At 46.3% G+C, this 27,572-nt stretch overlaps 1 protein-coding gene across 3 annotated transcripts in view; it reads left to right on the forward strand.

Moving 5' to 3' along the window:
• ABCC1 (ATP binding cassette subfamily C member 1 (ABCC1 blood group)) overlaps nt 1-27,572 on the forward strand; it is a 175,242-nt gene that overhangs the window by 38,122 nt on the left and 109,548 nt on the right. For all 3 annotated transcript variants that reach the window (XM_010601238.3, XM_064295633.1, XM_023540926.2), the window contains exons 2-5: nt 18,274-18,450; nt 18,747-18,872; nt 25,762-25,899; nt 27,188-27,313. In XM_010601238.3, the coding sequence (XP_010599540.1) occupies nt 18,274-18,450; nt 18,747-18,872; nt 25,762-25,899; nt 27,188-27,313 (567 nt within the window). The remainder of the gene's footprint in view (nt 1-18,273; nt 18,451-18,746; nt 18,873-25,761; nt 25,900-27,187; nt 27,314-27,572) is intronic.

The raw sequence follows: 27,572 nt of genomic DNA on the forward strand, positions 1-27,572 counted from the left end.
AAAAAGCAGATGGTTGTAAGTGTAGTTCGTCTTGGTTCAAATATTTTGCAAGTCGGGAACTACCTGTACATAGGCTCATACAGTACGTGGTTCTTTGTGACTGGGGTGTTTCAGCAGTGTTTTCAAGGTTCATCTGTGTTGTAGCATGTTATCAGTGCTTCATTCATTTTTATTACTGAATAACGTTCCATTGTATGGATATGCCACGTTTTGTTTATTCATTCTGTAGTTGATGGACATTGGGTCGTTTTCATTTTTTAGCTGTTATGATTAGTGCTGCTGTGAACATTCATGCACGAGTTTTTGTGTGGACGTGTATTTTCAGTTCTCTTGGATATGTACATCTAAGAGTGGAATTGCTGAGTCATAGGGTAGCTCTATGTTTAACTTTTTGAGGGACTACTAAACTTTTTTCCAAAGTGGCTGTACCATGGCGCATTGTTTTTAATTCCATTTTACCGGTGGGAAACTGAGGCACAGAAAGGTGGGTAATTAATAACTGCCAAGGAGTGAAGAAACTGGGGATTTGAATGTTGGTGGACTAACTCCACAGTCTGTGCTTCTGATCATTTTGCTTTAAAACCAGACCAAACCTATTGCGGACGAATCGGTTCTGACTCATAGTGACCCTACAGGACAGAGTAGAACTGCCCCGTGGGGTTGCCAAGAAGTGGCTGGTGGACTCGAACTGCTGACCTTTTGGTTAGGAGCCAAACACTTAACTACTGTGCCCCCCAGGGCTCCCACTTGGTTTTACTAAAAAAAAGTAAAACCAAGTGGGAGCCCCCAAATGAAAGAGTATCAGATGGGTCTAGAAAAATGGAAGTGAAAAATATTCCTCTGTTTAATACCCAGGCACAAGTACTTCTGTGTGTGAAAGCTGCTCATGCGTGGAATAGCAGAGCATATACACCTTCCTTCTCTTTCTCTGACTTTGAATGCTCCGATAAGTTTGAGTTTGTATAGCTAAATACTTGTGTAATGTGACTCCCAACTACCCAGAGGCCATTGTTCTGTTTTCTTTGTGTTCTCTCCTCATTCTGTCTTGACCTATCTGTTGATAGAGGTGGTTGTCACACTGGGTACGTGTGGGTGCTGGGCTTTCCCCGGCAGAGCTCTGTTGGGTTGAGGTCACATGAATGGCTGTGGCGTGACTGATCTCATGTGAGTCAGCCTCATATTTCCCAAGTATTGGGAGGTCACCGGCAAAGCTGGATTATTTCCATTTTTTATTCCCTTTGCAAATTTTCTCTTGGATGGTGATGCCAAGTTGCCTGGGTCTACCTGGGTATGTGTATTCTGGATCTACAGTTTAGGGATGACCTTTGCAGAATACAGGCGTTGTCCCTGCCTTTTAGGTTTTTATTTACCATTTTTGACAATTTTACAAAAAGGAAGCCCGTGGAACTTTTCCAGTCACAGCATAGCCAGTTTGTGGCTGGAAAGAAACTCCAAAGGGTAGAAAAACAAAACAAAAATCAAATAGTTGCCATTAAGCTAACTCCAGCTCAGAGTAGTACTGTGCTCCATAGGGTTTTCCAGGTTGTGGTCTTTGAAGGAGATTGCCAGGCCTGTCCTTCTGAGGTGCCACTGGGTGGGCTTGACCTACCAGCCTTTTGGTTAGTAACCAAGTGCTTAGCCATTTGTGCTATCTAGGGATGAAGCATTCTATAATGCAGCCGTGAACTTCGAGGAATACAGACTCCTTTCTTCTTTTAGTGATGTTTTAAAGACTGACTTCCCATAGGAATTGCTAGGTTAAAGTTTATCATTGTTTTTATGGTTTTCATTGTGTATGGCCAGGTCATCAAACTTAACCTGGGCCTTTTTCCTTGAGTTCTGCCACGGCCAATCTTAGCATTGTTTAAGCGAATCCCATTTGCTCTGCAGGTCACGCTTTCTCATGTTTTCTTTAGCTTAAGAAGTAATTTCTAAGAGAATTCATTGTGTCATTCTTTCGAACAGTAAAAGATTGGCAACAGCCCAAGTGGTAGTCAGCAGGCGCCTGGTTAAATACGGTACGAGCCACACATTCAGTGCAGTTGTAGATCGTTTTGAGACGAAAATGAGTGAGGAACCTCCTGACCTACAAACATGGGGCAGGCTCCAAGATTTTAAGTGAAAAGGTCAAAATACAGAAAGGCATATTTGGCACAATAGCTCTTGTGTAAACCAGAAAACCTGTTGCCGTTGAGAGGATTATGGCTCATAGTGATCCTATGGGACAGAGTCGGACTGCCCCATAGGGTTTCCAAGGCTGTAACCTTTATGGAAGCAGACTGCAACATCTTTTTCCCCCAGAGTGGCTGGTGGGTTTGAACCACGGACCTTTCAGTTAGCAGCCAAGTGCTTAACCGCTGTGCTACCAGGGTTTTTTCTTCTGTAAAAAAACCAAAACCAAACCCGTTGCTGTCAAGTCGATTCTAACTCATAGTGACCTGTAGAACAGAGTAGAAATGCGCCACAGCGTTTCCAAGGAGCGGCTGGTGGATTCGAACTGCAGACCTTTTGGTTAGCAGTTGTAGCTACTAACCGCTGTGCCACCAGGGCTCCTTTTGTGTAAAGAAAGGGACAAATAAGAATGCAGAGTTGTAGTTGCCTAAAAAATTTCAACAGGTTACACACGAAACTCACAAATGCAGGTACATTTATGTATGGGGATGGGGTGTGTGGGATGGAGCAGAGGAGACTGGGCACATGGGAGAGGGAGGTAGAATAACTTTACTGTTTATGTATACGTATGTACACACACACATCCATCTATATATATCTTTTAATATGAGCCACCTGTTGCTCAAATTAAAGGTCCCCAAGTGGTACAGACTGTTTGCTCCTGACTGCTAACCTAAAAGTTGGCGGTCCAAACTCACCCCACAACGCTATGGAAGAAAGGCCTGGCGATCTCTTTCTGTAAAGATTACAGCCAAGAAAACCCTAGGGAGCAGTTACACCCTGTAACACATGGGATCGCCGTGAGTCAGAATTGACTCGATGGCAATTTTTTTTTCTTTTTCTCAAAGTGAAATTAAAAAAAAAAAATTCTTACATTCTTTTGTCTCCGGCTCCCTTGATTCAAACTAACTTTCTAAGTAGCCACACTGTAGGAGGAGATAGGGATATAAGAGTAATTACAAAAGGTGTTTGAAATGCAGCGGGAGAGCAGAACCCAGGGGTTCACAGAGAAGTGCTGCTTGGTTGAGTTTGATTTCAAAACAAGGCAGAGTTGGCGGGGGGGCGGGGGGAGCACTCAAGGCAGAACATGGCATGTACGCGGGATTGAGGCACAGACAGGTGCCTAAGCTTGGTGAGGGCGGGAGCTAAACTTTGCTTCTGCTGGCTCTCTCTTTATTGACTGGGTGGCGCGAGCAGTTTATACTTGGCTACTAACCTGAAGGTTGATGGTTTGAATCCATCCAGCATTGCCACGGAAGAAAGGCCTGGTGATCTGCTGTTGTTAGTTGCCGTTGAGTCAGTTCTGGCTCGTGGCAGCCCCACGTGTGCAGAGTAGAACTCTTCCAGACTGATCTTCCGGAAGCAGATTGCCCGGGCCTGTCTCCCGAGGTGCCTCAGGCTGGGTTTAAGCCACTGCTTGAACCACTAACCTTTCAGCTAGTAGTGGAGTGCCTAACTGTTTGTGCCACCCGGGAGCTGGAGAAAACGCCATGGGGCAGTTCTGCTCTGTAACACATGGGGTTGCCCTGAGTCAGACTCCACTGGCAACAAGTTACAAATATTAGTTACCTGTGGCTGCTGTAACAAATTACCACTGATTCAGTGGCTTAAAGCAACACAAAGTTATTGTTTTACAGTTCTGAAGGTCAGAAGTCTGAAAGGCAGGACTGTGTTCCTTCTGGAGGCTCCGGAGAATTCATTTCCCGGCCTTTACCCGAGGCCACCTGTATTCCTTGAGTCTTGGCCCCACATCGCTGACCTTAACCTGGACTCCTGTTGTCACACCTCCATCTCTGACCCTGACCGTCCTGCCTCCCTCTTCTAAGGACCCTTGTGATTATGTCCCCCCCCCCGCCCCAGCATCCAGGATCATCTCCCTATCTCAACATCCTTAATGGAATCACGTCTGCCAAGTCCCTCTGGCCATGTAAGGTGACGTGTCTGCAGTTGTGGTGATGAGGATGTGATGTCTTTGGAGGCCATTCTGCCTACTCCACATGCTCAGCAGGGTTCCTGGCTCACAGTAGTGGCTCAAGGCTGGGGAATGGGAAGGGGAGAGATCAAGAGATGAATCCAGAAGTAGTAACAGTAATAGCAGTGACATTTATTGAATGCCTACTTTGTGCTCTGGCCTGTGCTTAATGAAATGCTAATTTGTATAATCTCCTTAGTATTCCCACTTCACAGTTGTGGAAACTGAGGCTTAACTGCTTGCCCAAAGTTACGTGGCTGGGATAACGCAGTCAGGAGCTGAAACCCCCTCTGTGTGATAAGGCAGGTGTGTGGGATATATGTCAACTTGGTGAGGGTAGGGATTCTGTAAATTTAAATAGGATTTCTCAACCTGAGCACTATTGACATTCGGAGGCCAATAATTCTCCGTTTTGGGGGTGCTGTCTTGTGCATTTTGTGTGTTTAGCAGCATTCCTGCCCTCCACCCACAAAAGGCCAATAGCACCCCCCGCCCCCAGTTGTGACAACCACAGATGTCTCCGGATGTTGCCAAATGTCCCCTGAGGGGCAAACCTGCCTGAGATCGAGAACCCCGTGTTAAAACATAAATCACGTCCTGACACATCAGGTCCGCAGTCCCCATGTCACTCAGTGAAAGTCAGGGTGCTACAGTGGCTGTGAGTCCTGCACAGGCTTTCCGTTTCACCTTTTCCCCTAGCCGGCCTCCCTGGCCTCATCTCCTACTGTGGAGCCATATTGGCTGCCCTATTATGGCTTAACAAATGCCAGGCATATTCCTACCTCAGGGCCTTTGCACTTGCTGTTCCCCCTTTTTGGGGCACTCTTCCCCCAGATAGTGTTGGGCTCTACCTCCTCGTTTCCTTCAGTCCTTTACTCAGATATCCTCTTCCCATTGAGGCCTTCCCTGGCTACCAAGTTCTCTTTCCCTTTCCTGAGTCCTAGTCATCATCCCCTGCACCCCCACTATTCATAAAAAACCCGTTGCCATCAAGTTGTTTCTGACTCATAGCGACCCTATGGGACAGGGTACAGCTTCCCCACAGGGTTTCCAGGACTGTAAATCTTTACAAGAGCAGACTGCCATATCATTCTCCCATGGAGCCACTAGTGGGTTTGAGCTGCCGACTTTTTGTTTAGCAGTTGAGCGCTTAACTGCTGTGCCACCAGGACTCCTACACTATGCATACCAAAAAAACCAAACCCATTCCTGTTGAGTTGGTTCTGACTCATAGCAACCCTACAGAACAGAGTAGAGCTGCCCCATTGGGTTTCCAAGGAGCAGCTGGTAGATTTGAACTGCAGACCTTTTGGTTAGCAGCCAAGCTCTTAACCCGTACACCACCAGGGCTTCTACACTCTGCATAGATCTCCTTTATCTTGTTTACCATCTGTCTCAGCTCCAGGAGGACAAAGAGGGCCTTTGTTCACTGCGGGGTCCTCAGCACCTGGGCTGCTGCTCAATAAATGGTTGTCTAGTGGTGTCTGTCTTGCTTGGTGCTGTGTCCCCACCTGTATTCCTGTGCCTGGCACTTGCTTGACCTCCATTCAGACTCTGGAACTTGACCAAATGGAGGATCTGGTGAAGTACAAGAATCTGGGATGAGGAAAGCAGGTGGCTGGAGAAGAAGTTAGGGAGACAGGCTGGATGGAGAGAGCAAGGACGCGTGTTCGCTCCATATGGAAGGCCCCCTGGTGTGAGGAGTGCTGGGGATCAGAGCAGGTTGTAGCAAGCTGCCTGTGATGTACATGCCGTGGCTGGTTGCTTTTCAACACTTCAAGTGCTGTTACAACAGGAGTCTTGGTTTTGCTTGTAACTCATCTCCTTTCTCACCAAGGCAGGCAAACCTGCATCTTGGGCTTTGGTGGGTGAGGGCTTGGGGTGCTAGCCCAGGCAAGAGAGGACCACTTCCTGGGTGCTGGGGTAAGGTTGGAGGCTGCCTCCCTCCCCCTAGATTATTTCCAGACATTATTCTTTGCCCTGGTGTGTCAGAGGGTGAGGGAGGCTGCAGTCCCGCCCAGCCGTGGGCGAGAGGGCATGGCCACCAGCACACTGCTGGCATCCGCTGCCATTTTCCAGCACATGGTGCTGCCAGCTCCCCCCATCACATCACAGCAAAAGTCTTAAATCAATTCCAAGTTCAGAATCTCATCTTCTGCAAAATTCCTCTTCACCTGGGAAATCTAGAATGCAAGTTACCTGCTTCGAAAGCACAATGGTGGAACAGCCACAAGCTAGACATTTCCATTACAAGTGGGAGAAATTGGAGGGAACAAAGGTTTAACAGGCACCAAACAAGTCAGCAGAACTCATCACATTAGCCCTCAAGGCCTGAAGATAACCCTCTGTTCTCTGAGGCGATTTAGGCAGTGGCTCTGGCCTTCAGACTCTGGGTGCACCTGCCTTGTGCGCGTCGAGCCAGCTTGGACTTTTGCTGGCTCTTTTTCAGAACTGCGGTCAGGAAGCACACACCCCATGCTGTCTCTAAACAGGATTCGGGTCCAGAAGCCCAGCAGGGCCCCTGATCTCACAGTGGGCCTGTGAGCACTCCTTTTCTCAGTTTTCCCTCATGTTGCAGATACCCCTTAGCCAGGTATCCCATCCCTGGGTTGCTTCTAAGTTTGGCCTTTCACATGGCCTGCGACGTCTCCCCCCCACCCTCCAAGGTTGGTCCTTGGTGTGGATAGTCCATTCCTTGGATTTGTGCAGTTCTCCTTTTCTCCAGTTTGATCTGGGCTCTGGAGCCAGCCTCTCTAGCTTTGAATCCAGGCTCTACCAGGTACTCCCTTTGTAACTTGGGGTAACCTCTGTTTGCCTCCATTTTGCTCTTTGTATAATGGGAATAATTACAGTACCTACCTCATAGGATTGTTGGGAGGATAAAGTGGAATGATGCATATAAAACTCTGAGTACAGTGCCTGGCATGTAATGAGTGATAGCTAGCTAGCCAGCTGCTGTTGAGTTGACTCCAACTCATGGCAACTTTAGGTAAAACAGAATGAAATGTTGCCCAGTCCTGTGTCATCCTCACCATTGCTGGCACGTCCAAGTCCGTTGTTATGGTTATTGTGCTAATCCATCTCACTGAGGGTTCGCTCACCCTTGCTGGCCCTCTACTTCACCACACATGAAGTCCTCCTCCAGCAATTATCCTTTCTGTTGACACGTCCAAAGCAACCAAGATGGACAATGCTCTGTTGTAACCCATTGGCTAATTTTTGGAAGTAGATCACCAAGCCTTTCTTCCTAGTCTGTCTTAGTTTAGAAGCTCCACTAAAGCCTGTTCACCATGGGTGACCTTGATGCTTTTTGAAATATCAGTGGCATCGCTTCCAGTATCACAGAAACACGCAAGCTGCCACAGTACGACCAACTGACGGATGGGTGGTGGTAGTGATAGCTGCCATTTATCATCATCATCGTCATCATTATTATCATTAGTGTGAACTACAGTCCGTGGTTTGCACCCTGCATCAGCTAGTGCTGTCACCTTGGGGCTGGCAGATGCTGAGCCAGCAACCGTTGCTCCACATCTTGCCAATCTCAGCTCTTAGCATTGAGTACCGGTTAGGGGTCTAGTCTTATTGTTGATTCCTCACAGTGGTGCAGTAGATTCCATCATTTGTCCTAGTTTGCAGATGAAGAAATGCAGGTTGGAGAGTTTAACTAATTACCTGAAGTTTACGAGGTAAATAAGTGGACTGGAGTCAATCCCAGGCCACGTGCTCCAGGGTCCCCATTCTTTGTTGTTGTTGCTTGTGTTTATTTCTTTCTGCTTTTCTCTCCTTCCCTTCCCTTCTGTCTTCCTCCCTGTCTGCCTTCATTTCTGAAAAGGTGGTGTGTATTTGTGGTTCAAAATTCAAAAGGCTTAAAAGGGGATTCCCTGGGAAAATGTTCCTCCCAGCATGGTCACAGCCTCTCAATTCCCTTTCCTGGAAGTCACCACTATTACTGGGTTTTCCTTTCAGAGAGGTTTTTGGCATGTGAGAATATGTATGTGTGTGTCTATTATATCCCCACTTTTTTTTTTATGCAAGCAGGCATGCCACCCTCACCATTATCACCTTCCTGGACCAGCCTTACCCCTGGTACTTGCAGTTCCAACATGCGTCCCTTTTTCTTCACAGCTGTATCGCTCTTGGTAATTATGTTTTTGTCTGTGAGCTTACATCTTTAATGGACTCTGAGTTTTCAGAGCACAGAGACCATGTCTTATTTATCCCTGTATCTCCATGATTAGCCCAGGGCCTGGCACATAGTAGGCGCTCAATAAATATTCATTGTATGATGAATGAGTGAATGGATGATACCCTGTTCTTGTGTGTGTTGCTGATCAGTCTCTTGGTTGCCAGGACGGAAAGTGGAACCACTTGGGTCGCCTCATTTAATCTTCTTGATATAATAGGGGGGGATTGTTACCATTTTACAGATAAAGAAGCTGAGGTGAACAGACTTGCTTTAGAGCAGTGTGGGGGGGTGGGGCGGAGGTCTTGCCCCAGGGGACATTTGGGCACATCTGGAACCGTTTTTTGGTTGGTGCAACTGGAGAGGAGTATGCTACTTACATCTAGTGATAGAGACCAGGGATGCTGCTAAACATCCTACAATGTACAAGAGAGATCCCACGACAGAGAATTATCCAGTCCCAAGGGTCAATAGTGCTGAGGCTGAGAAACCTCTTTTTAAGGCACATATCTGTGAGCTGATGGAAACAGGACCAGACCTTGAAGCTTGTGTTCTTACCTTCGACCCTGCACTGGAGGGCAGGTTGTCTAATATTTCCATGTCTGAGTCAGAACCTTGATCTTCTGTTCTGCACAGATGAACTTGAAATCTCTCAAGTCCTGAAGACATTCTGATGCCCTGCTTTGGAGAACGGTGCCTTCTAAGCTGCCTTGGGCTGAACCATGTGGACCTTGACCTCGCAAAGCTCTTAGTGTTAAAAGCACCTGGTTTAGGTGGTGGTAGTCCTGGGTGGTGACCGAAAGGTTGGAGGTTCATGTCCACCCAGAGGTGCCTCGGAAGAAAGGTCTGGCAATCTACTTCTGAAAAACCAGCCACTGAAAACCCTGTGGAGCACAGTTCTACTCTGGCACACATGGGGTCGCCATGAGTTGGAATAGACTTCACGACAACTGGTTTGGCTTTTTAGTTTTGGTTTAGGTGGTAGAGTCCAGGCGTTAGGAGCTCAGTGTCAGCCTCCCTGTGGGTTCAAATCCTTGTTCAACTTCTTCCTGGTCCTGTGAGCCTGGGGAGACTACGTAAACTCTCTGAATCTCACAGTCTTTGCCTGGAAAATGAGGGGTTTTACTAGTCCTGGATTTGTTGGGCTCTTGTGACGTCCGAACAGACTCATGGCTCGGCAAGCACTTAGCACCATGCCTGGTGTGGCAGCTATGACTGTTATTACTGGCACCTAATAAATACGTGCTTTCTCTTTGTTTCCAACTCAGCATTTAAAAATTTCTACCCTTAAATTCCTGCTGCTGCTGTTTGTTTATTTAAAGTGTGAACTAGTCGTATTATTATTTTAGAGATAATACATGCAGAGTGAAAATTTAAACAGTACAAAAAATCGTAAAACAAAAACAAATACTTTCCTCTCATCAGTTGCAGCCGTGGAGATTACCACTGTTAGCTGCCGCTGCTGTGTTTTTTTTTTTTTTGTATCCTTCTACGAAAATTTCTCTGCCTAGACAAGCATCTGTGTATACTCTTTTATGCTAATCTTAAATGGGAGCAATGGTACATGCGCATGATAAAACATGTAAATGGTATAATTTTCTGTGTACATAGAGACATCTACGCCTGGATCCAAATTCCTGGGTGTATATGCCATTTGCAGGTTATGTGACTTGGCCTCAGTTTCTGCATCTGAAATGGGTGTAATCATACTACCTGCCTCCCAGAGTTGTTTGTGAGGATTATATGTGATGTGAAGCACTTAGAACGGTGCCTGGTGCCTGCTACTAATAAACTGAATAAACCCTCACTGTTATTATTGGCATAGATAGAGAAAGAAATGTTTCATTTCCTTTAGGTCTTTGTGCAAAAGAGTTTTGGCAGAGAGGCCTTTTCTGTCCGTCCGATATAAACAGTAGCACTCACCTATCCACTTACCATTGTTTCCTACCTTCTTTATTTTCCTTCAGGTCATTTCCTGGTTGGATATAACATTAAAAAAAAAATCCACAACAGTTGCTGTTGAGTTGCTTCCGACTCATGGCAACTCCATGTGTGTCCGAGTAAAACTGTGATACATAGGGTTTTCAGTGGCTGATTTTTTGAAAGCAGATTGCTAGGCCTTTCTTTCTAAGTGCCTCTCAGTGAACTCGAACCTTTAACCTTTTGGTTAGCAGCTGAGAGCTTTAACCGTTTGCACCACCTAGGGACTCAGACATAATAAAAAAAGCAAGTGATTACGATTTATGGCGACAACCATGTGTGCGTTTCAGAGTAGAACTGCTCAGTAGGGTTTTCAGTGCCTGTAATCTTACAGAAGCAGATCGCCAGGCCTTTCTTCCGCGGCACCGCTGGTGGATTTGAACTGCCAACCTTTCAGTTAGTAGTCGAGCGCAAATCGCGTGCAGCAACCAGGGACCTGGACGTAACAGAGTTATTTATCTGCTTGGTATCTGTTTTTTTTTTTTTCACTAGAATGAAACTCTTTGAGAGTGGAAACTTTATTTTGCCTCCAATGATATTGGCACTTAGTCCCGACAAATATTTGTTCCTGAATGATAGAAACTGATTCCTGGCGAGTTTTCAGGATGATTGAATTGGAAAGTGGCTGTTGAGGCTGCAGTAGATTGCCGGGCACATAGTAGGTCCTTGTTACTAAACAGCATCAGAGCTCCTCTGGCCCCCGGATGTTGGTGACACTGAGCAGCGTTTCATTTTAAGATCACACCCCCACCTGTGGTCTGCCCATCTTCCTGTCCGAAGCCTCCCTCCCTGTGAAAAGCCTACTGTCTCAAGTGAGCAGGCTGAGCCCCCATAGGCCCTGGCCCAGCATCCTTCAGGAAGCCTCATCAGCCAGGCCGAAGCAGTGGCGTGGGAACACTCAGGCCCTGGCTAAGGAGGCCCTGGCATGTGGGCACTTTTGTGACGAGCATGACTGAGCTAAGAGAGTCTGTTAGCTTCAGGGTCTATGGATGTGAAGCCATGTCTTGGGACCTGCCCAGGGCCATTCTTGTCTGCCAGGGGTCTTCTTGCCTGTACCTGGCAGGAGTGTAGCAGCTTCTGAATCTGACCCAGCCTAGAGGCAGTGGTGTTTCTCCTGGGAGGTCAATAGAATGGACCAGAATAAACTTGAGGAGAAATGGTAGACAGAACAATGTCCTCCCAAAGATGGCCACTTCCTAGTCCCTGGAACCTGTGTGCGGTGCGATGGATCGCTTTTGTGTGGCCTTTCTCACCATGGTCTTGTAACTCCCACCCAAGTGATTGAGTGGGACTGTGCAAATAAGGTAACTGTAGCCTACCAAAGGGATTTCGCCATCCTGAAAGGCTTAAAAAAGAGTCAATCCCAGAGCAGAAAGAGGATCCCGTTACCACCAAGGAAGAACAGCCGGGAGGGGGCATGTCCTCTGGACTTGGGATCCCTGTGCTTAGTAGCTCTTGGAACCAGGAGATGGAGAGAGAGATGTAATACTGAAGATGATGAGCAGTGGTGGCAGAGAAATGGCAGGAGACACCGGCAGCAGAGACTGTCAGGAGACGGTACAGTGGCCTTCCCGGCCCACAGAGCAGAAGACTGAGTACCTTTGGGCCAAGGCTTACTGGTGGAATGGGGTACCTCTGGGCACTTACTGGCAAAGCTAAAGGAGCTTTGTAACACTTGCCTGAGCAGGGCAGAGGCTGAGTGCCAGGGAGAGGCCTGCCTGCGAGCATGGCTGAGAAAAGGCTGTCCTAATAGAAGAACTGTATCCTGAGCATTCCTCAACCTGAATTGTAACCTGTTACTTCCCTGATAAACCCCATAATCGTGAGTGTGGTCTGTGAGTTCTGTGTGCCCCTTGCAATGAATTATTGAATCCAGCAGAGAAGTAGAGAGTCCTGTGGGAGGAACTGTTGGTGTAGGTGGCAAAGATGGTGGAGAGAGGAGGCATGTCTGACCTGTGCCTCATAGGAATCAGCCTTGGGTTGTTGCTGATCTTGATTCTCCTTCCCCCTTTTGAAGAGAGTGGAGGTCAGACGCCACCTCCACGCCATTTTTACACTATGATATGTTAGGTTATACCGCAAAGGGGAGTTAAGGTATCAGGTAGAATTCAGGTTGCTAATCAGCTGACTTTGAGATGAGATTATCCTGGATTGCCTGGGTGGGCCCAGTGTAGGCACAAGGGTCCTTATAATTGGAAGGGGGAGGCAGAAGAGAACCCGTAAGATGTCAGTTAGAGGACTCAGCCCAAGGATGCTGGCTTTGAGTACGGAAGAAGGGGCCCTGAGCCAAGAAATACAGGCGGTCACAACCCGCTGCTGTCGAGTTGACTCAGATTCATGGTGACCCCATGTGTTACAGTGTAGAACTGCTCCATAAAATTTTCTTGGCAGTAATCTTTATGGAAGCAGGTTTCCAGGCTTTTCTTCTGTGGCTCCATTGAGTGGGTTTGAACCCCCAGCCTTTAGGTTTGTGTATTGTTATTAGGTGCTGTTGAGTTGGCTCCCACTTACAGTGACCCTGTGTACAACAGAAGGAAACATTGCCCAGTCCTGTGCCATCTTCATGATCTTTGTACTTGAGCCCATTGTTACAGCTACTGAGTCAATCCATCTCTTTTGAGGGTCTTCTTTTTCATTGAACCCCTACTTTACCAACCATGATGTCTTTCTCCAGGGACTGGTCCCTGCTGATCACATATCCAAAGTGAGACAAAGTCTTCCCATCCTCATTTCCAAGGGGTGCTATGGCTGTACTTCTTTCAAGACAGACTTGTTCATTGTCTTGGCAGTCCATTGTATATTCAGTATTCTTTACCAACACCGTAATTCAAAGGCATGAATTCTCCTTCAGTCTTCCTTTTTCATTGTCCAGCTTGTGCAGGCATATGAGGGAATTGAAAATACCATGGCTAGCAGGTGTAACTGTTTCTAGGCCTCCTGTCTCCTGTGGCAGAACTGCTTTTCCGGGTGGCTGGGCCTGTGCATGGAGCCCTAGTGGCACAGCGGTTAAATGCTCAGCTGTGGACCAAAAGGTCGGAGGTTCAAACTCACCAGCTTCTCTGCTGCAGAAAAGTGTGGCAGTCTGCTTCCTTAAAGATTCACAGCCTTGGAAACCCCATGGGGCAGTTCTGTTCTGTCCTATAGGGTCTCTGTGAGTCAGAATTGACTCAATGGCAGTGGGTTTGATTTGGGCCGGCGCACACTGTGCCAGCAGAATCAGAGAGCAGCTGTTGGCCTGGCTTGATCATTCAGCTCCCTGAATCAGGAGGGCACAGTCCAGGGAAGACCAGGGGCCATTACTATCCCTTGAGCGGGAGTAATGAGTGATGAACAATCTGAGTGAACCGTCCAGTCCTTATGCCTTCCAGTGGCCCCAGCATTTGAGATCCCTCCAGAACGCCCACATAGAGGCGGAGCAGCAGTCCTTGCCTCCTGGGGGTATCAGGGGGCTTCCTTCAGAGAAGACACATCGAGGCCCCCCACCCCGCTTTGCGATGGGTGTGGTCAGGGTTGGAAGAAAGGGCGGGCTGCTTCCTGCAGCAGTATAAGTACACGTGCAGAATTGGATTTCCCCTCCTTGTGCCTCTTCCTGCTCCCTCCCACCTGCCCACGTGGCCAGGGCCACCATCTGGCTTTGAGCTGGACGCTGGCTCTGTGTGCTCTCCGGTTTCCTTCTGAAGAGCAAACTCCTTCCGTGACAAGCTTTTCACTGGCCATCTCCTTTGCAGAGTTTCCATGTCCTTAAATGCCCCCAGCTTCCTTTTACTTACTTCCTCCTTTTTACTTCCTTGCTCTGGGCAGCGCTGGTGGTAGTGGAGATGACTGTTGTTGATTATTATTATCTGCTACTAGCAGCCACCAGGAGTCCCTGGGTAGCACAAGTGGTTAAGCACTCAACTACTAGCTGAAAGATTGATGGTTCAAATCCCCTAGAGGCACCTTGGAAGGCACGCCTGGTGATCTGCTCCTGAAAAGTCACAGCCTTGAAAATCCTATGGAGCATTTCTACTCTGCACACATGGGTCGCCGTGAGTTGGACTCTATGCAGCGGCAATTAACAACAACTAGTAGCCACCAGGTGTTGCCTCTCGATGGTGCCGGTCCCATGCAGAGCACCTGTCTGTACCTCGTCCCATTTAGTGCTCACCAACACCCTCTCAGGCTGGTGTGTTTTCCTGGCCATTTTACAGAAGACCGAGGTTTGGAGAAGTTAAGTGACTCTCCCAGGTTCATGCGGGATCAGGGTCGGAATTTGAATCCACATCCACCTGACCACAAAGCCAGTGATCCTATCCATGGCACCCGTGCCTCTGCCTGGGTGGATTGTTATTTTAAGTCAAAGTAGGAAATGACACTGGGAAGGGAAGGAGTGGCTTGGATCATGTATTTACTCAGTGACCACTGGGTACCTGCTAGGTGAAGAGGGTAGGAGATGAGATAAATACAGCACGATCTTTGCACTGAGTCCCCACAGTACAGAAGCAGTGATAGACACTAAGTCAGTCATCGCAGCCTGGGGGGACCAGTGAGATAACTGGAGGTGGGAGCCTGTCTGGGAAGTGAAGAGGACAGCTTCTTAAAGGAGGTATTGGAGTTGAGTCTTGAAGGATGAGTATACCAGGCAGGAAAGGCATTGCAGGAACAAGGTCTAGCAAGAAGTATCCATTTAACCAGCAGCTGGGGAATGGCTTGACGGCAGGGACCGTGGCCTTCCTGAACCTCCCATACCTTGAACAGGGCCTGACATGTGTTTGGTAAACAGCCCTTTCAGTAAATGCCTGAGTTGGCACATTGGGAAACGGGGTGGGAAGAGTTGTAGGAGAGACAGCCAGGGCCTGAATGAATTGACTCTTTAAGGCAATTGGGATCTATTGGAGGTTGTTATCCAGAAGGAGAGGGCAAATATTTAAGTCTGTGCAAATATTTAAGTCTGTGAAGCTTCCTCTGAGCAGGAGAACCTGGCTGACTTTTAAACACACATGAAAAGTTCTTCAATCTCGCTCACAATAAGCAGAAGGAAGTTAGACATGAGCTATATATTCTATTTACCAGATTGGCAAAGATCAAAAGCTTGTAATATACTGTGGTTTGGGAAGCAGTAGCTGTCCGACGTTGTTAGGTGGAGTATGAATTGATGTTACCTGTTGGAGGGCAGTGTCTATCTACTTTTTAAATGCATACCTCCTTTGGCCCAGCAGGCCCATTTCTTAAAAGTTATCCTGCAAATATACTCCCTTGTGTGTGAAATGGGATTTTTACAAGGTTATTATTCACTGGCACATTGTAAGAGCAACCCAAATGTCAGATGAGCGGTGGATTGATGAAATCAGTGAGAGTCCATCCATACAGTGGAATGCAGTGTGGCTGTAGCAAAGCGTGAGGAAGCTCTTCGCGTACAGAGTAGGCTTACCTTTACGCTCTGTTATGAAGAGAAGAAAGCAAAGTACAGAATAATATGTAGAGCGTGCTTTTTCCATTTGATAACAGGAGGAAACATAGGTACTTATTTTGTTATACATGTATAAATTATTTTCTGGAAAGATAGACAAGAAACCTTCTAGGGAGGGGAACTGGGGGTCTAGAGGATGGGATGAGAAGACTTGTCACTTCTACCCCATTGTTCAAAATAAATAAAATACAGAGAACATAAAGCAGACCTACATTACTGATAAAAATCAATCTCCAATATTAGTTGTTAAATAAAAAAAGCAAGGTAGAGAATAGAGGATATACGTATTGTGGTACTATTTAGGGATTTTTTTTTTTTTTTTTTAGGGAAATAGATATGTAGTATTTGGAATAGGCCTAGAAGAATACACAAGAAGTTAGCAATGGTAGTTGGCCTGTGAGTTGGGGTTGAGGAGGCTGCGAATTCAGGGCGAAAGACATTTTTCACTGGATACCCATTTGTGTAGTTTGAAGAAATTTTAGCACATATATATATTACCTGTTAAAAATAATTTAATACAGAGAGACATGGACGCATGAATGGATTGATTGGGTGGGTGGATGGATCGATTGGTACATTAAATGGGTTGGTTGGGGAATGATGGATGAGTGGATGATTGATGAGTGGGTGGGTGGGTGGGTGGATGCACGGACGGACGGAGGGACGGACGGATGAATTGATTCGTGCATGAATGGGTGTATGCCTTGATGGGTGGGTGCGTGGTAGATGTGTGGCAGTGGTGGTGGCAGTGACGGAGGTGGTGGCAGTGATGGTGGTGGTGGTGGCAGTGATGGTGGTGGTAGTAGTGATGGTGGTGGTGGTGGTGGCAGTGACGGAGGTGGTAGTGATGATGGTGGTAGTGATGGTGGTGGTGGTGGCAGTGATGGAGGTGGTAGTAGTTATGGTGGTGGCAGTGACGGAGGTGGTGGCAGTGATGGTGGTGGCAGTGATGGTGGTGGTGGTGGCAGTGATGGTGGTGGTAGTGGTGATGGTGGTGGTGGTGGTGGCAGTGACGGAGGTGGTAGTGATGATGGTGGTAGTGATGGTGGTGGTGGTTGTGGCAGTGACGGAGGTGGTGGCAGTGATGGTGGTGGTGGTGGCAGTGATGGTGGTGGTGGTGGCAGTGATGGTGGTGGTGGTGGCAGTGATGGTGGTGGTAGTAGTGATGGTGGTGGTGGTGGTGGCAGTGACGGAGGTGGTAGTAGTGATGGTGGTGGCAGTGATGGTGGTGGTAGTGGTGATGGTGGTGGTCGTGGTGCTGATTGAAGTGATAGTGGTGATGTTCATGGGGATGGTGATGAAGAAGATGAGAAAGCTTTCTCTTCGTAACACAGTAACCCCGTTGCTGTCGAGTTGATTCTGACTTATTGTGACCCTATAGCACAGAGTAGAACTGCCCCTTAGAGTTTCTAAGGAGCACCTGGTGGATTCAAACTGCTGACCTTTTGATCAGCAGATGTAGCTCTTATCCACTGTGACGTTAGAGTTTCCTAAGACAGTAAAGTAGGGGTGATTCATATGACTAAAGAATTCTTTAGTTTACAAATGAATAACATTCACAGTTCCTTTAAGTGGCAGTCTCCATCATCTGTACAAAAATGGGACTTGCCACAGTCCCTGGGAACTAGCCTGTTAGGTAAAAGAAGATGTATCTTTATTTCTCATTACTTATGTGTTAAGTCATTTTAGCTACAGATCTTTTTTGAGTTTGTGTGTTCAGCCTGAGAGGCCCTCGGACAAAAGGGTCTTTTCTGTTTTTTGAAACCTCATGGTAGCTAGTTTTTTAATTTTATTTAGATGAAGGTTTACAGAACAAACTAGTTTCTCATTAAAAAGTTAGTGCACATATTGTTTTATGACATTGGTTAACAACCCCTTGACAAGTCAGCACTCTCCCTTCTTGACCTTGGATTCCCTATTACCAGCTTTCCTGTCCCCTTCTGCCGTCTAGTCCTTGCCCCTGGGCTGGCGTGCCCCTTTAGTCTTGTTTTGTTCCATGGGTCTGTCTAATCTTTGCCTGAAGGGTGAGCCTCAGGAGTGACTTCATTACTGAGCTAAAAGAGTGCCCAGGGGCCCTATTCTTGGGGTTTCTCCAGTCTCTGTCAGGCCAGTAAGTGTGGTCTTTTTTTGTGAGTTAGAATTTCGTTCTGTGTTTTTCTCTAGCTCTCTCTGGGACCCTCTATTGTGATCCCGGTCAGTGTAGTCAGTGATGGTAGTTGGGCACCATCTAGTTGTACTGGACTCAGTCTGGTGGAGGCCATGGTAGCCTTTGAACTAATTTTCTCCTTGTGTCTTTAGTTTTCTTCATTCTTCCTTACTCCCGAAGGGGTGAGACCAGTGGAGTGTCTTAGATAGCTGTTCACAGGCTTTTAAGACCCCAGATGCTATTCACCAAAGTAGAATGTGGAATATTTTCTTTATAAACTGTTATCCCACGGCAGCTAGTTGAATTCCACGTGACTGACTCTCCCTCCTTGGCATGTCCTGTTGACCCGAGCATGTTTGTATCCACAGGACTGGAACGTCACGTGGTACACCAGCAACCCTGACTTCACCAAGTGCTTTCAGAACACCGTCCTTGTATGGGTGCCTTGTATTTACCTCTGGGGCTGCTTCCCCTTCTACTTCCTCCATCTCTCCCGACATGACCGGGGCTACATTCAGATGACACATCTCAACAAAGCCAAAACTGTAAGTCCCTTGGGATTTTCATCATGGTGGGGGTGTGTGTACCTGCGTGGGTGTGTATGGTGGTTGATGAAAACTGACCTTTTACTTCATCTCCATTGGCAGTTCTACTCTGTCCTGTAGGGTCACTATGAGTCAGCATCGATGCGATGGCAATGGGTTTTTATTGGCCCTAAGTTCCTTTCTCTAGAAGGCAGGGTAATAATGTGGTAGATAGATACTGGGGCCCTGGAGTCAGGGAAGCAAACAAGGGATTTTGACGCTGTCCTTGCTAAGACATGCATGTGCTTCTCTTCCAGGCCTTGGGGTTTTTGCTGTGGATCGTCTGCTGGGCAGACCTCTTCTACTCTTTCTGGGAAAGAAGTCGGGGCATGTTACTGGCCCCAGTGTTTCTGGTCAGTCCAACGCTCTTGGGCATTACCATGGTAAGTGTGGGTTGGGTGTGAAGCCTTCAACTCTCCCCCCAGGCATGTGGAGACCAAAAATAGTGGCTGGCATTTAGAAATGAGAAGATCTCACAGCAGAGATCCAGATATCTAGCTTCTCTTGAAAAACTCGGGGAACTGGCAACATTGAACTCACAGTTTTTTATGGCAACAGTCAGCTAGAGCTGAGAGGCAGCTGTGATCTTTGAACAGGGCATGTGGCATCCAGTTTGCCACAGTCCCCACCATGCCTTGTTGCCCTCCTGACACTGAAACTGAATGGCAGATGCCATTTTTTTAATTGTGGTTACTGTACTCTTTTCTTGCTTGGCTACCTTTAGGCTAACTGTCTGCAATCTAATGCCCTCTTGAGTTTTCAGGCTCTGGTTAGGGAGCAGGGATGTCAAAATGATAAGAAACTGCCCTGCTCATGGGATCCACAGTTTAGTGGGAGATAACCAAAACCAAACCAAAACCATTGCTCTCGAGTCGATTCTGACTCATAGCGACCGTATAGGACGGAGTAGAACTGCCCCATAGAGTTTTCAAGGAGTGCCTGATATGGACAGAGAAACTAGTTTTTTAGTTACAGCTGGCATATAGCAAGTGGTTACTGTGTGTTGACCACTGGTCTTGATGCTTTACCTGTCTTAATCCATCTAATTTGCAGAACATTCCTGTGAGGTTTGAAGGCGTTGTTGTCCCATTTTACAGCTAAGGCAACTGAGGCACAGGGAGGTTAAGTGCCCTGCGCAGGGTCATACAGCTAATACATGGCCTAGTGAGGGGTGGACCCCAGAGGCCAAGTTTTTAGCCCTTGGCATTCTGTGGCCTCTGAGCCATGATCATAGCATGGTGTGCTCTGAATTAAGGATTGGTTCCACATGTGGGCCCTGTGCCGTGGGCCACCGGAGAAGACTGGAAAGTTCTTGGAGAGTGTAGGCCTCTAGTGTTGCAGAAGGAGGAGGGAGTGAGTTTAGGGCAGGACGTTCTGAGCAGAGAGGACAGTTTGTTCATGGGGTCTTGGAGGCTAAAAGGGGACATCTGGAGAAGGAGGAGGACAAGCAGTTCTGAGAAGCAAGAACACGGAGTGGGTGAGGGGGTTGGTAGATGTGAGAAGATGGGCTAGGAAAGACATGTTGGAGCCAGGTTGGACGGTGCATCCTGGTAGCCAACACATGTAGCACTGTCCCATAGTTAGATGAAGTATGTTTGCTTGTTATCCTCATTGTATAGATAAGCAAATTGAGGCACAGAGAAGCGAAGGAACTGGCCCAGGGTCTCGCAGCCAATAAATCAACAGAACCAGAGTTAAACCCAGGCCACCTGGATCCCGCTTTTGGGCTCTTTCTTAACCACTGCTACACTGTATTTGTTTGTGGGGCTGTTTGCTTAGTATCTGACTCTCCTGCTGGGCTTCAACCTTCATGTTGGGTTTTGTCACTCTTTTTGTCCCCAGAGCCTGGACTGTGCCTAGTATACAGCAAGCACTACGTAAATATGTCAAGAGAGTGGGTAAATAAGGAGTCTTGCTTTGCTGATCTGAAGGTCTTGGACTGTATTTTTTGGCAGGGAGTATAAAGGCGGCCTGCTTTTGGCCAGAGCAGCTCATAAACCAGTAAAAAGCCAGCTGCTGTTGAGTTGATTCTGACTCTGGGTGGCCTCATGTGTGTCAGGGTGGAACTGTGCTCCATAGGTCTTTTTTTTTTTTAATAGTTTATTTTTGTTGTTGTTGAGGATGTACACAGCAGAGCATACACCAATTCAGGAATTTCTACATGCACAATTCAGTGACATTGATTGCATTCTTCAAGTTGTGCAACCACTCTCTGAGTGCAACCGCCTTTTCTGAGTTATTCTTCCTCCTTTAACATAATCTCACTGCCCTGTGAGCTATCTATCCAGTCTTTTGAGTTGCTGTTGTCAATTTTGATTCCATAGAGATAGGTCTTAAAAGAACACACTGTTTAAAGGCAGACATGCTTTAATTGCTGAGCTGAACTATTGTTTGGTTTTAAGAAGACTTCAGGGGATGTTTTTGGTTTAAGGTTAAAAGATTATCTCAAGGCAATGGTTTCAGGGATTCATCCAGCCTCCATGGCTCCAGAAAGTCTGGAGTCCATGAGAATTTGAAATTCTGTTTTACATTTTCCCACTTTTGATCAGGTTTCTTTTGTAGAATCTTTGATCAAAATGTTCAGAAGTGGTAGCTGGGCACCATTCAGCTCTTTTGGTCTCATGGCAAAGGGGCAGTTGTTCAGGGAGGCATTTAGCCACACATTCCATTTTCTCTTCCTGTTCCTGACTCTCCTTATTCTTCTATTGCTCCAAAGTGAATAGAGACCAGTTGTACCTTGGATGGCTGCTTGCAAGCTTTTAGACCCCAGGTACTATGCAGTGAGCTAGGAGGTAGAACAAAGGTGCTAAACATGCTATTAGGCCAATTAACTGAAATGTCCCATGAAACCATGACTGTAAACCACCAAACCAAGGAACCAAATCCCCTGAGGTGTTTGGTTATACTTAATCAGCCTCAGCAACTACTTTTTTTTTGTCATTGTAAATATATCTATCATACAACTTTTGCCAATTCAACTTTTTATAGGTGTACAACTTACTGAGAGCAATTACGTTAATTAGCTGGGCAACCCTACCCTTAATCAATATGATTTTTCTGTTGCTGTAAATCAAAAGTCAAAATTCCGTAAGTAATAACTCCCCTCCCCTTCCCCCGCCTGCCACTCCTGGTGACTACTAATAAACTTTGGTGTCTATACATTTGCCTGGTTTTGTCTTTTTATGTAAGTGAAGTTATACAATGTTTATCCTTTTGCGATTGACTTATTTCATTCAGCATGTCTTCAAGCTCCATCCACACTGTAGCATGCATCAAGACTTCATTTCTGCCACTAGTTGAGTAGTATTTCCGTTGTATGTAGGTACCACATTTTGTTTATCCATTCATCCGTTGATGGTATTTAGGTTGCTTCCACCTTTTGGCTGTTGTGAATAGTGCTGGAATGAACATTGAGGTACAAGTCTCTGTTAGAGTCTCTACTTTTCAAGTTTTTTTGATTGTCTACCCAGAAGTGGAATTGCTGGGTCATATGGTCGTTCTATTTTTAGTTTTGGGGGGAATAGCCACACTGTTTTTTACAACAGCAATACTATTTTTCATTCCCACCAGCAATGGATAAAGGTTCCCGTTTCCCCATATTCTCACCAAGATTTTTTTATTTTCTGTTTTTTTTTCCCCCTTAACCATTCTAATGGGAGTGAAATGGCATCTCGCTGTGGTTTTGATTTGCATCTCTGATGGCTAACGACATTGAGCATCTGTTCATGTCTTTGGTAGCCATATGAATATCCTCTTTGCTGAAAAGCCTATTCAAGCTCTTTGCCCATTTTATGAGAGTTATTTGTCTTTTTGTTGTTAAGTTGTCGAAGTTTTATGTATATTTTGGTTATTAAATTCTTACTGAGTACATGGTTTCTGAAGATATTTTCCCAGTCAGTAGCTTGTCTTTTAACGTTTTCAGTAAAGACTTTTGATGAACAAAAGTTTTTAATTTGTATGTGGTTTTATCTATTTATTTTGTCTTTTGCTGTTTGTGCTTTTTTATTATATTAGATAATCCATTCTTAAAAGATAGGCCCAACAGCCTTGCCCCCCTGCATTTTCTTCTGAGAATTTTATGGTTTTAGTTTTCACATTTAGGTCTTTAATCTATTTTGAATTTGTTTTTGTGTATGGTATGAGGCATGGATCCCGTTCCATTTTTCTGTATATGAATATTTAATATCCCAACACTATTTATTGAAGAGACTCTTCTTTCCCCATCAAGTTAGCACCCTTGTCAAAAATCAGTTGACTGTAGATAAGTGGGTTTATTTCTGGACTTTCAGTTCTATTCCATTGGTCTATATGTCTGTTGTTATACCAGTACCAGGCTGTTTTGATTACTGTAGCTGTATAATATGTTTTTAAAATCAGAAAGTGTGAGTCCTCCTACTTTGTTCTTCTCTTTCAACATTGCTTTAGCTATTCAGGGCCTCTTGCCATTCCATATAAAGTTGAGGGTTGGTTTTTCCATTTCTATAAAGAAGGCTGTTGGAATTTTGGTCGGGATTGCATCATATTTATAGATTGCTTTGTATTCACATCTTAACAATATTAAGTCTTCCAATCCACAAACATGGAACATCTTTCCCTTTATTTAAGCCTTGTTTAACCTCTTTTGGCAGTAGTTCATAATTTCCGTAGGGTTTTCAGTGGCTGATTTCTCAGAAGTAGATCACTAGGCTTTTCTTCAGAGGCATCTCTGTGTGGACTTGAACCTCCCACCTCTTAGTCAGCAGCCAAGCGAGTGTGCACCACCTGTTTGCATCACCCAGGGACTCCCAAACTAGTTGGCATTGAGTCAATTCTGACTCACGGCAACTGCCTGTGATATACACACATACATACGTTTATATGTGAAGATTTTGTTATGTATGTTTATATTTTTACTTGAGGCTTAATTTACATACAGGAAAATTCACCTTTTTTAGTGTTCAGTTCTGTGAGTCCATGGGACTTACCATATTGTGTAATAGCCACCTCCATGATCAAGACACTGAACCGTTCCTTCAGTTCACTCACCCTTGTAAGTTCCCTCATGCTGCCCCTTTGAAGCCAGCCCCCTCCCTCCAGCTTCAGCCCCTGGCAGGCAATGCTCTGTTTTCTGTCTCTACAGCTTTTTATTTTCCAATCATGCAGTGTGAAGCTGTTCAAGTCTGGCTTTTTAGCATTTGCAGTTTGCCATGTTGTTGCCTGTATCAAAAGATCTTTTTTTTTTTTTTAATTGCTGAGTAGTATTTGATTGCACAACTTTACCACATATTGTTTATCCTTTCCTCAGCTGCAGGATATTTGGATTGGGAAACCAATTATATTTAAATATGGTTATCAAAATATTGAAAAACAATTTTGGTGATAAATATGTGCTCCTCTTTTAAGGCACTGAGGGCAGTAGTGGTTCAGTGGTAGAGTTCTTGCCTTCCATGTGGGAGACCTGGGTTCAGTTCCTAGCCGGTGCCCCTCATGCACAGCCACCATCCCGCTTGCATGTTGCTGTGTTGCCGAACAGCTTTCAGCAGTGCTTCCAGACTAAGAAAGACTAGGAACAAAGACCTGGCAATCTACTTTGAAAAATCAGCCAGTGAAAACCCTATGAATCACAATGGTACAATCCTGTTGTGCACGAGGTCTCCATAATTCAGAGACCAACCTGACAACATTATTAATGCACTGATAAACAACATGTAGCGGTGGGTCTGGATAACTCCTTAACTTCTAAATAGTGGTGACTGCAGTAATAGTTGGAGGCATCAGCAGGTATTCCGATGGGAGACGAAAATACCTGTGATTTCAACTGGCGACAGAGTCCCAGGCACTGCTAAGTCTATTGTGGTTTGCTGGCTTCAATTGTAATTGGAGGTGCTGGTTAGTGAAAGTAAAAGCGTGATTGTTTCCCATCTGAGTCGATGGTTCCCTGAACTCTGTGCACACCTGTCCTTGCATCCCAGGTCAAAACCCCAGTCGTGAAGGGCAAGGTTTTGAGCAAAGGTGTGCCTGCATCTGCATTTTGGAAAGCTGACTCGGGCCTCTTGCATGGAGAATGGATTGTCAGGGGCAGGAGTGGAAGCCAGGGGGCCAGTGGGCAGCTATTGGGGTGACCTGGCATGAGGTGGTAGAGGCTGGACCAGGTGAGCATCAGTTGAATGGGATGGACCTTGGAGGCAGAGCCAGGAGAGTTGCCCATGGCTTGAATGTGGTAAGTGAGGGAGGTGGGCCACACTGAGGAGGATGAACAGAAGAGGATGAAGGAGACAGAGGGGTGGGTAGATTTCTGGCTGGAGCCTCTGGGGAGTAAGGGAGGGGCTGGGAGTGACCTGCAGCTTCCCAGGAGTCTGGCCGGGGACCAGCCTTGGCTGTTTGCCTCACGAAGGCAGATCTGCCTGTCTGGGCTGTGGCTGTGGTGTTTTCTTCTTTCAAGGAAAAGTAGTTTTATTGTTTATTTTCTCTCTCTGATTATTACCTCCTGTGTAAAATGGAAGTAATAGCCCCAAGTATCAGGAATGAATGAAAAATCCCTCCATCACTGTTCTAATAAATGCCTTTAAGATGAAATGTGTGACCTTAGGTGGATTAAATTCTCTTTATGAACCTTCGTTTCTGCAAAGAGGGGGTTTGTAACGGTTTCCCCTTATGTGGGGAGGTGTTACACGAGTTAGTGCATGTCAAATGATTGTTAACGGCAAGCATAGCAGGTGCACAATAAATGAGAGCAGTCACTACTGTTGTCCAAAGGAGAATAACCAGTAATTGTGCCTAGGACTTGAACCCTGATCTTTCTAGCTCTAAGTCAAGGGTGGGAAAACTGCTGTCTGGAGGCCAGCTAGGCTGCCTCTTTTTGTAAATAAAGTTCTATTGGAACACAGCCACACCCGGTCATTTACATTCCATCTGTGACTGCTTTCACACTACAAGGGTAGAGTTGAGCAGTTGCAACAAAGACTGTATGGCCTACAAAGCCTACAATATTTACTCTCTGGTCCTTTTAGAAAAAGTCTGCCAATCCCTGTACTAAATTGAGCTTTCTCCCAACTTTTCTATCTTTTCCCAGGTCTGTGCATGGTCTCATGAAGTTCCTGCAACCCCCGAGCTAGTAGTATCACCTCCGGTTTTCAATGGAGGCTCAGAGAGATTCTGTGACTTGCCCTGGGTCACCTAGTTAGGCAGGGCGGGGCTTCCAGGGGCAGGTCTTGGCACCAGTGAGGCCTCTGGGACCAGGGGGGCTTTGGGTTTCTGGCCTTCTCCTAATGACCTGTTGTTTCTCTCTTCCAGCTGCTTGCTACCTTCTTGATTCAGCTTGAGAGAAGGAAGGGAGTCCAGTCCTCAGGGATCATGCTCACTTTCTGGCTTGTAGCCCTAGTGTGTGCTGCTGCCATCTTGAGATCCAAAATCATGACTGCCTTGAAGGAGGTAAGTGGTGGTCCCATTCTGCATTGCCCTTCAGCAACCCTGGGGAGAGATGCTTATTCCTTCTCATGTGTGCAGCAATCGTGTGTTGCCATGGGAACCAAGGGATTGGGTGCCACATTCGCCTGGCTTCTTCCCTGAGGATTTTCCTGCACCACCAGATCCTCATGAAGGCAGCTCCAGCCTTTGTCCTAGAACCTTCTTTCCTTAGGGCCTCTGCTTGTCTGTGTACCTCCGAGGGCTCACTGGGTCCCTTGAGGAGTCTGTGGGCAAATGCTGCACTGTATTTTGAACCTTTGTCAGCAGTAAACAGCAAGTTGAGTTGCTCCAAATATCTTCAGTCTGGAACGGAGCCCTGTGGGAATGATGTTTATGGAGTGACTGTTCCCCCAGGGGGACGAAATTTGTCCCCACATCACCTTTGTGCCATCAGCTGCTTATCTGGCTGGAGACCTTGTTTACATTTGCTGCCGTGTGCTGTTCCTGGTAATTTCAATTTGAAGAGCATGTACTTTTAGAATCAATCCTTCTGTTGTCCCCTGCCATCTTTGTGCTAAGTCAGGAGGCAAAGGGAGGAAAAGAAACGGAGTTTATTGAGTGCCTGTAGTCCATAGCATAGACTGTCTCTCAGTAGCCTGTTTAATAGTGGTGGTAGATGACATTTATTGAGCTCATGTTTACAGAGCGCCAGGCAGGGGGCTGAGTATTTTTACGAATTACTTTATTGACTTCTCAGTTACTTTGAGAAAGTTTTGCAGTCAGGCACTATTAACATTTTGGGCTGCATAGTTCTTTGTTGTGAGAGTCTGTCCTGAGTATTGTTGGATGTTTAGCAGCATCTGGCTACCCTCTAGATACTAGTAGCATCCCCTCTATCCCCACAGTTGTGACAACCAAAAATGTCTCCAGATATTGCCAGATGTCCCCTGGGAGGCCAAATTGCCCCCAGTTCAGAACCACTGGTCTATGAGATATGTCTGTTTTTAGATGAGGAAACTGAGCCACAGAGCAATAAAGTAAGTTGAAAAGGTCCCACAGGTGGTAAGAGCAGAGCCAGGCTTTGAACTTGGGTCTGTTTCACTTTCACACTTGGGCTCCCTCTTGCCTCACCAGGCTCCCTCACCAGGTGGTAGTGAGCCAAGGGGACCCCACCCGGAAGTGACTGCCGTTCTTCCCAGGGGAGATGGGATGGGGAGAGAAAGCTTGCCATTGGCACTTCTGCATTCTGCTTTCCCAGCAGGCTGCTTCCACAAAGTGACTTTGTCCTTACCTTTCCTTCCCTCACGTTTAGGATGCCCGAATTGACGTGTTTCGTGATGTCACTTTCTACATTTACTTTTTCCTCGTGCTGGTTCAGCTTGTGTTGTCCTGTTTCTCGGACCGCTTGCCCCTGTTCTCTGAAACCATCAACGACCCTGTAAGTGTGACCATGAAACACATGTCCTTGAGCGAGAGAGAGAGTGAAAGACTGTGTGTGTGTGTGTGAGAGAGAGAGAGAGAAAAAAATTACTGCACAGTGTTAGCTAAGACTCATTGGATACGTGTTCTGAGCCAGTATTGTCTGTTCAGGATCTCATTCCATCCTTCCCAAATTTCTTCACTTTACAGATACAAAAACTGAGGCTTAGATGTACCTAGGGGGCTTTAAGGAGAGAATCTGTTCCATAGTCGCAAAC

Source organism: Loxodonta africana, chromosome 12 (assembly GCF_030014295.1).
Source record: "Loxodonta africana isolate mLoxAfr1 chromosome 12, mLoxAfr1.hap2, whole genome shotgun sequence".
NCBI lineage: Eukaryota > Metazoa > Chordata > Mammalia > Proboscidea > Elephantidae > Loxodonta > Loxodonta africana.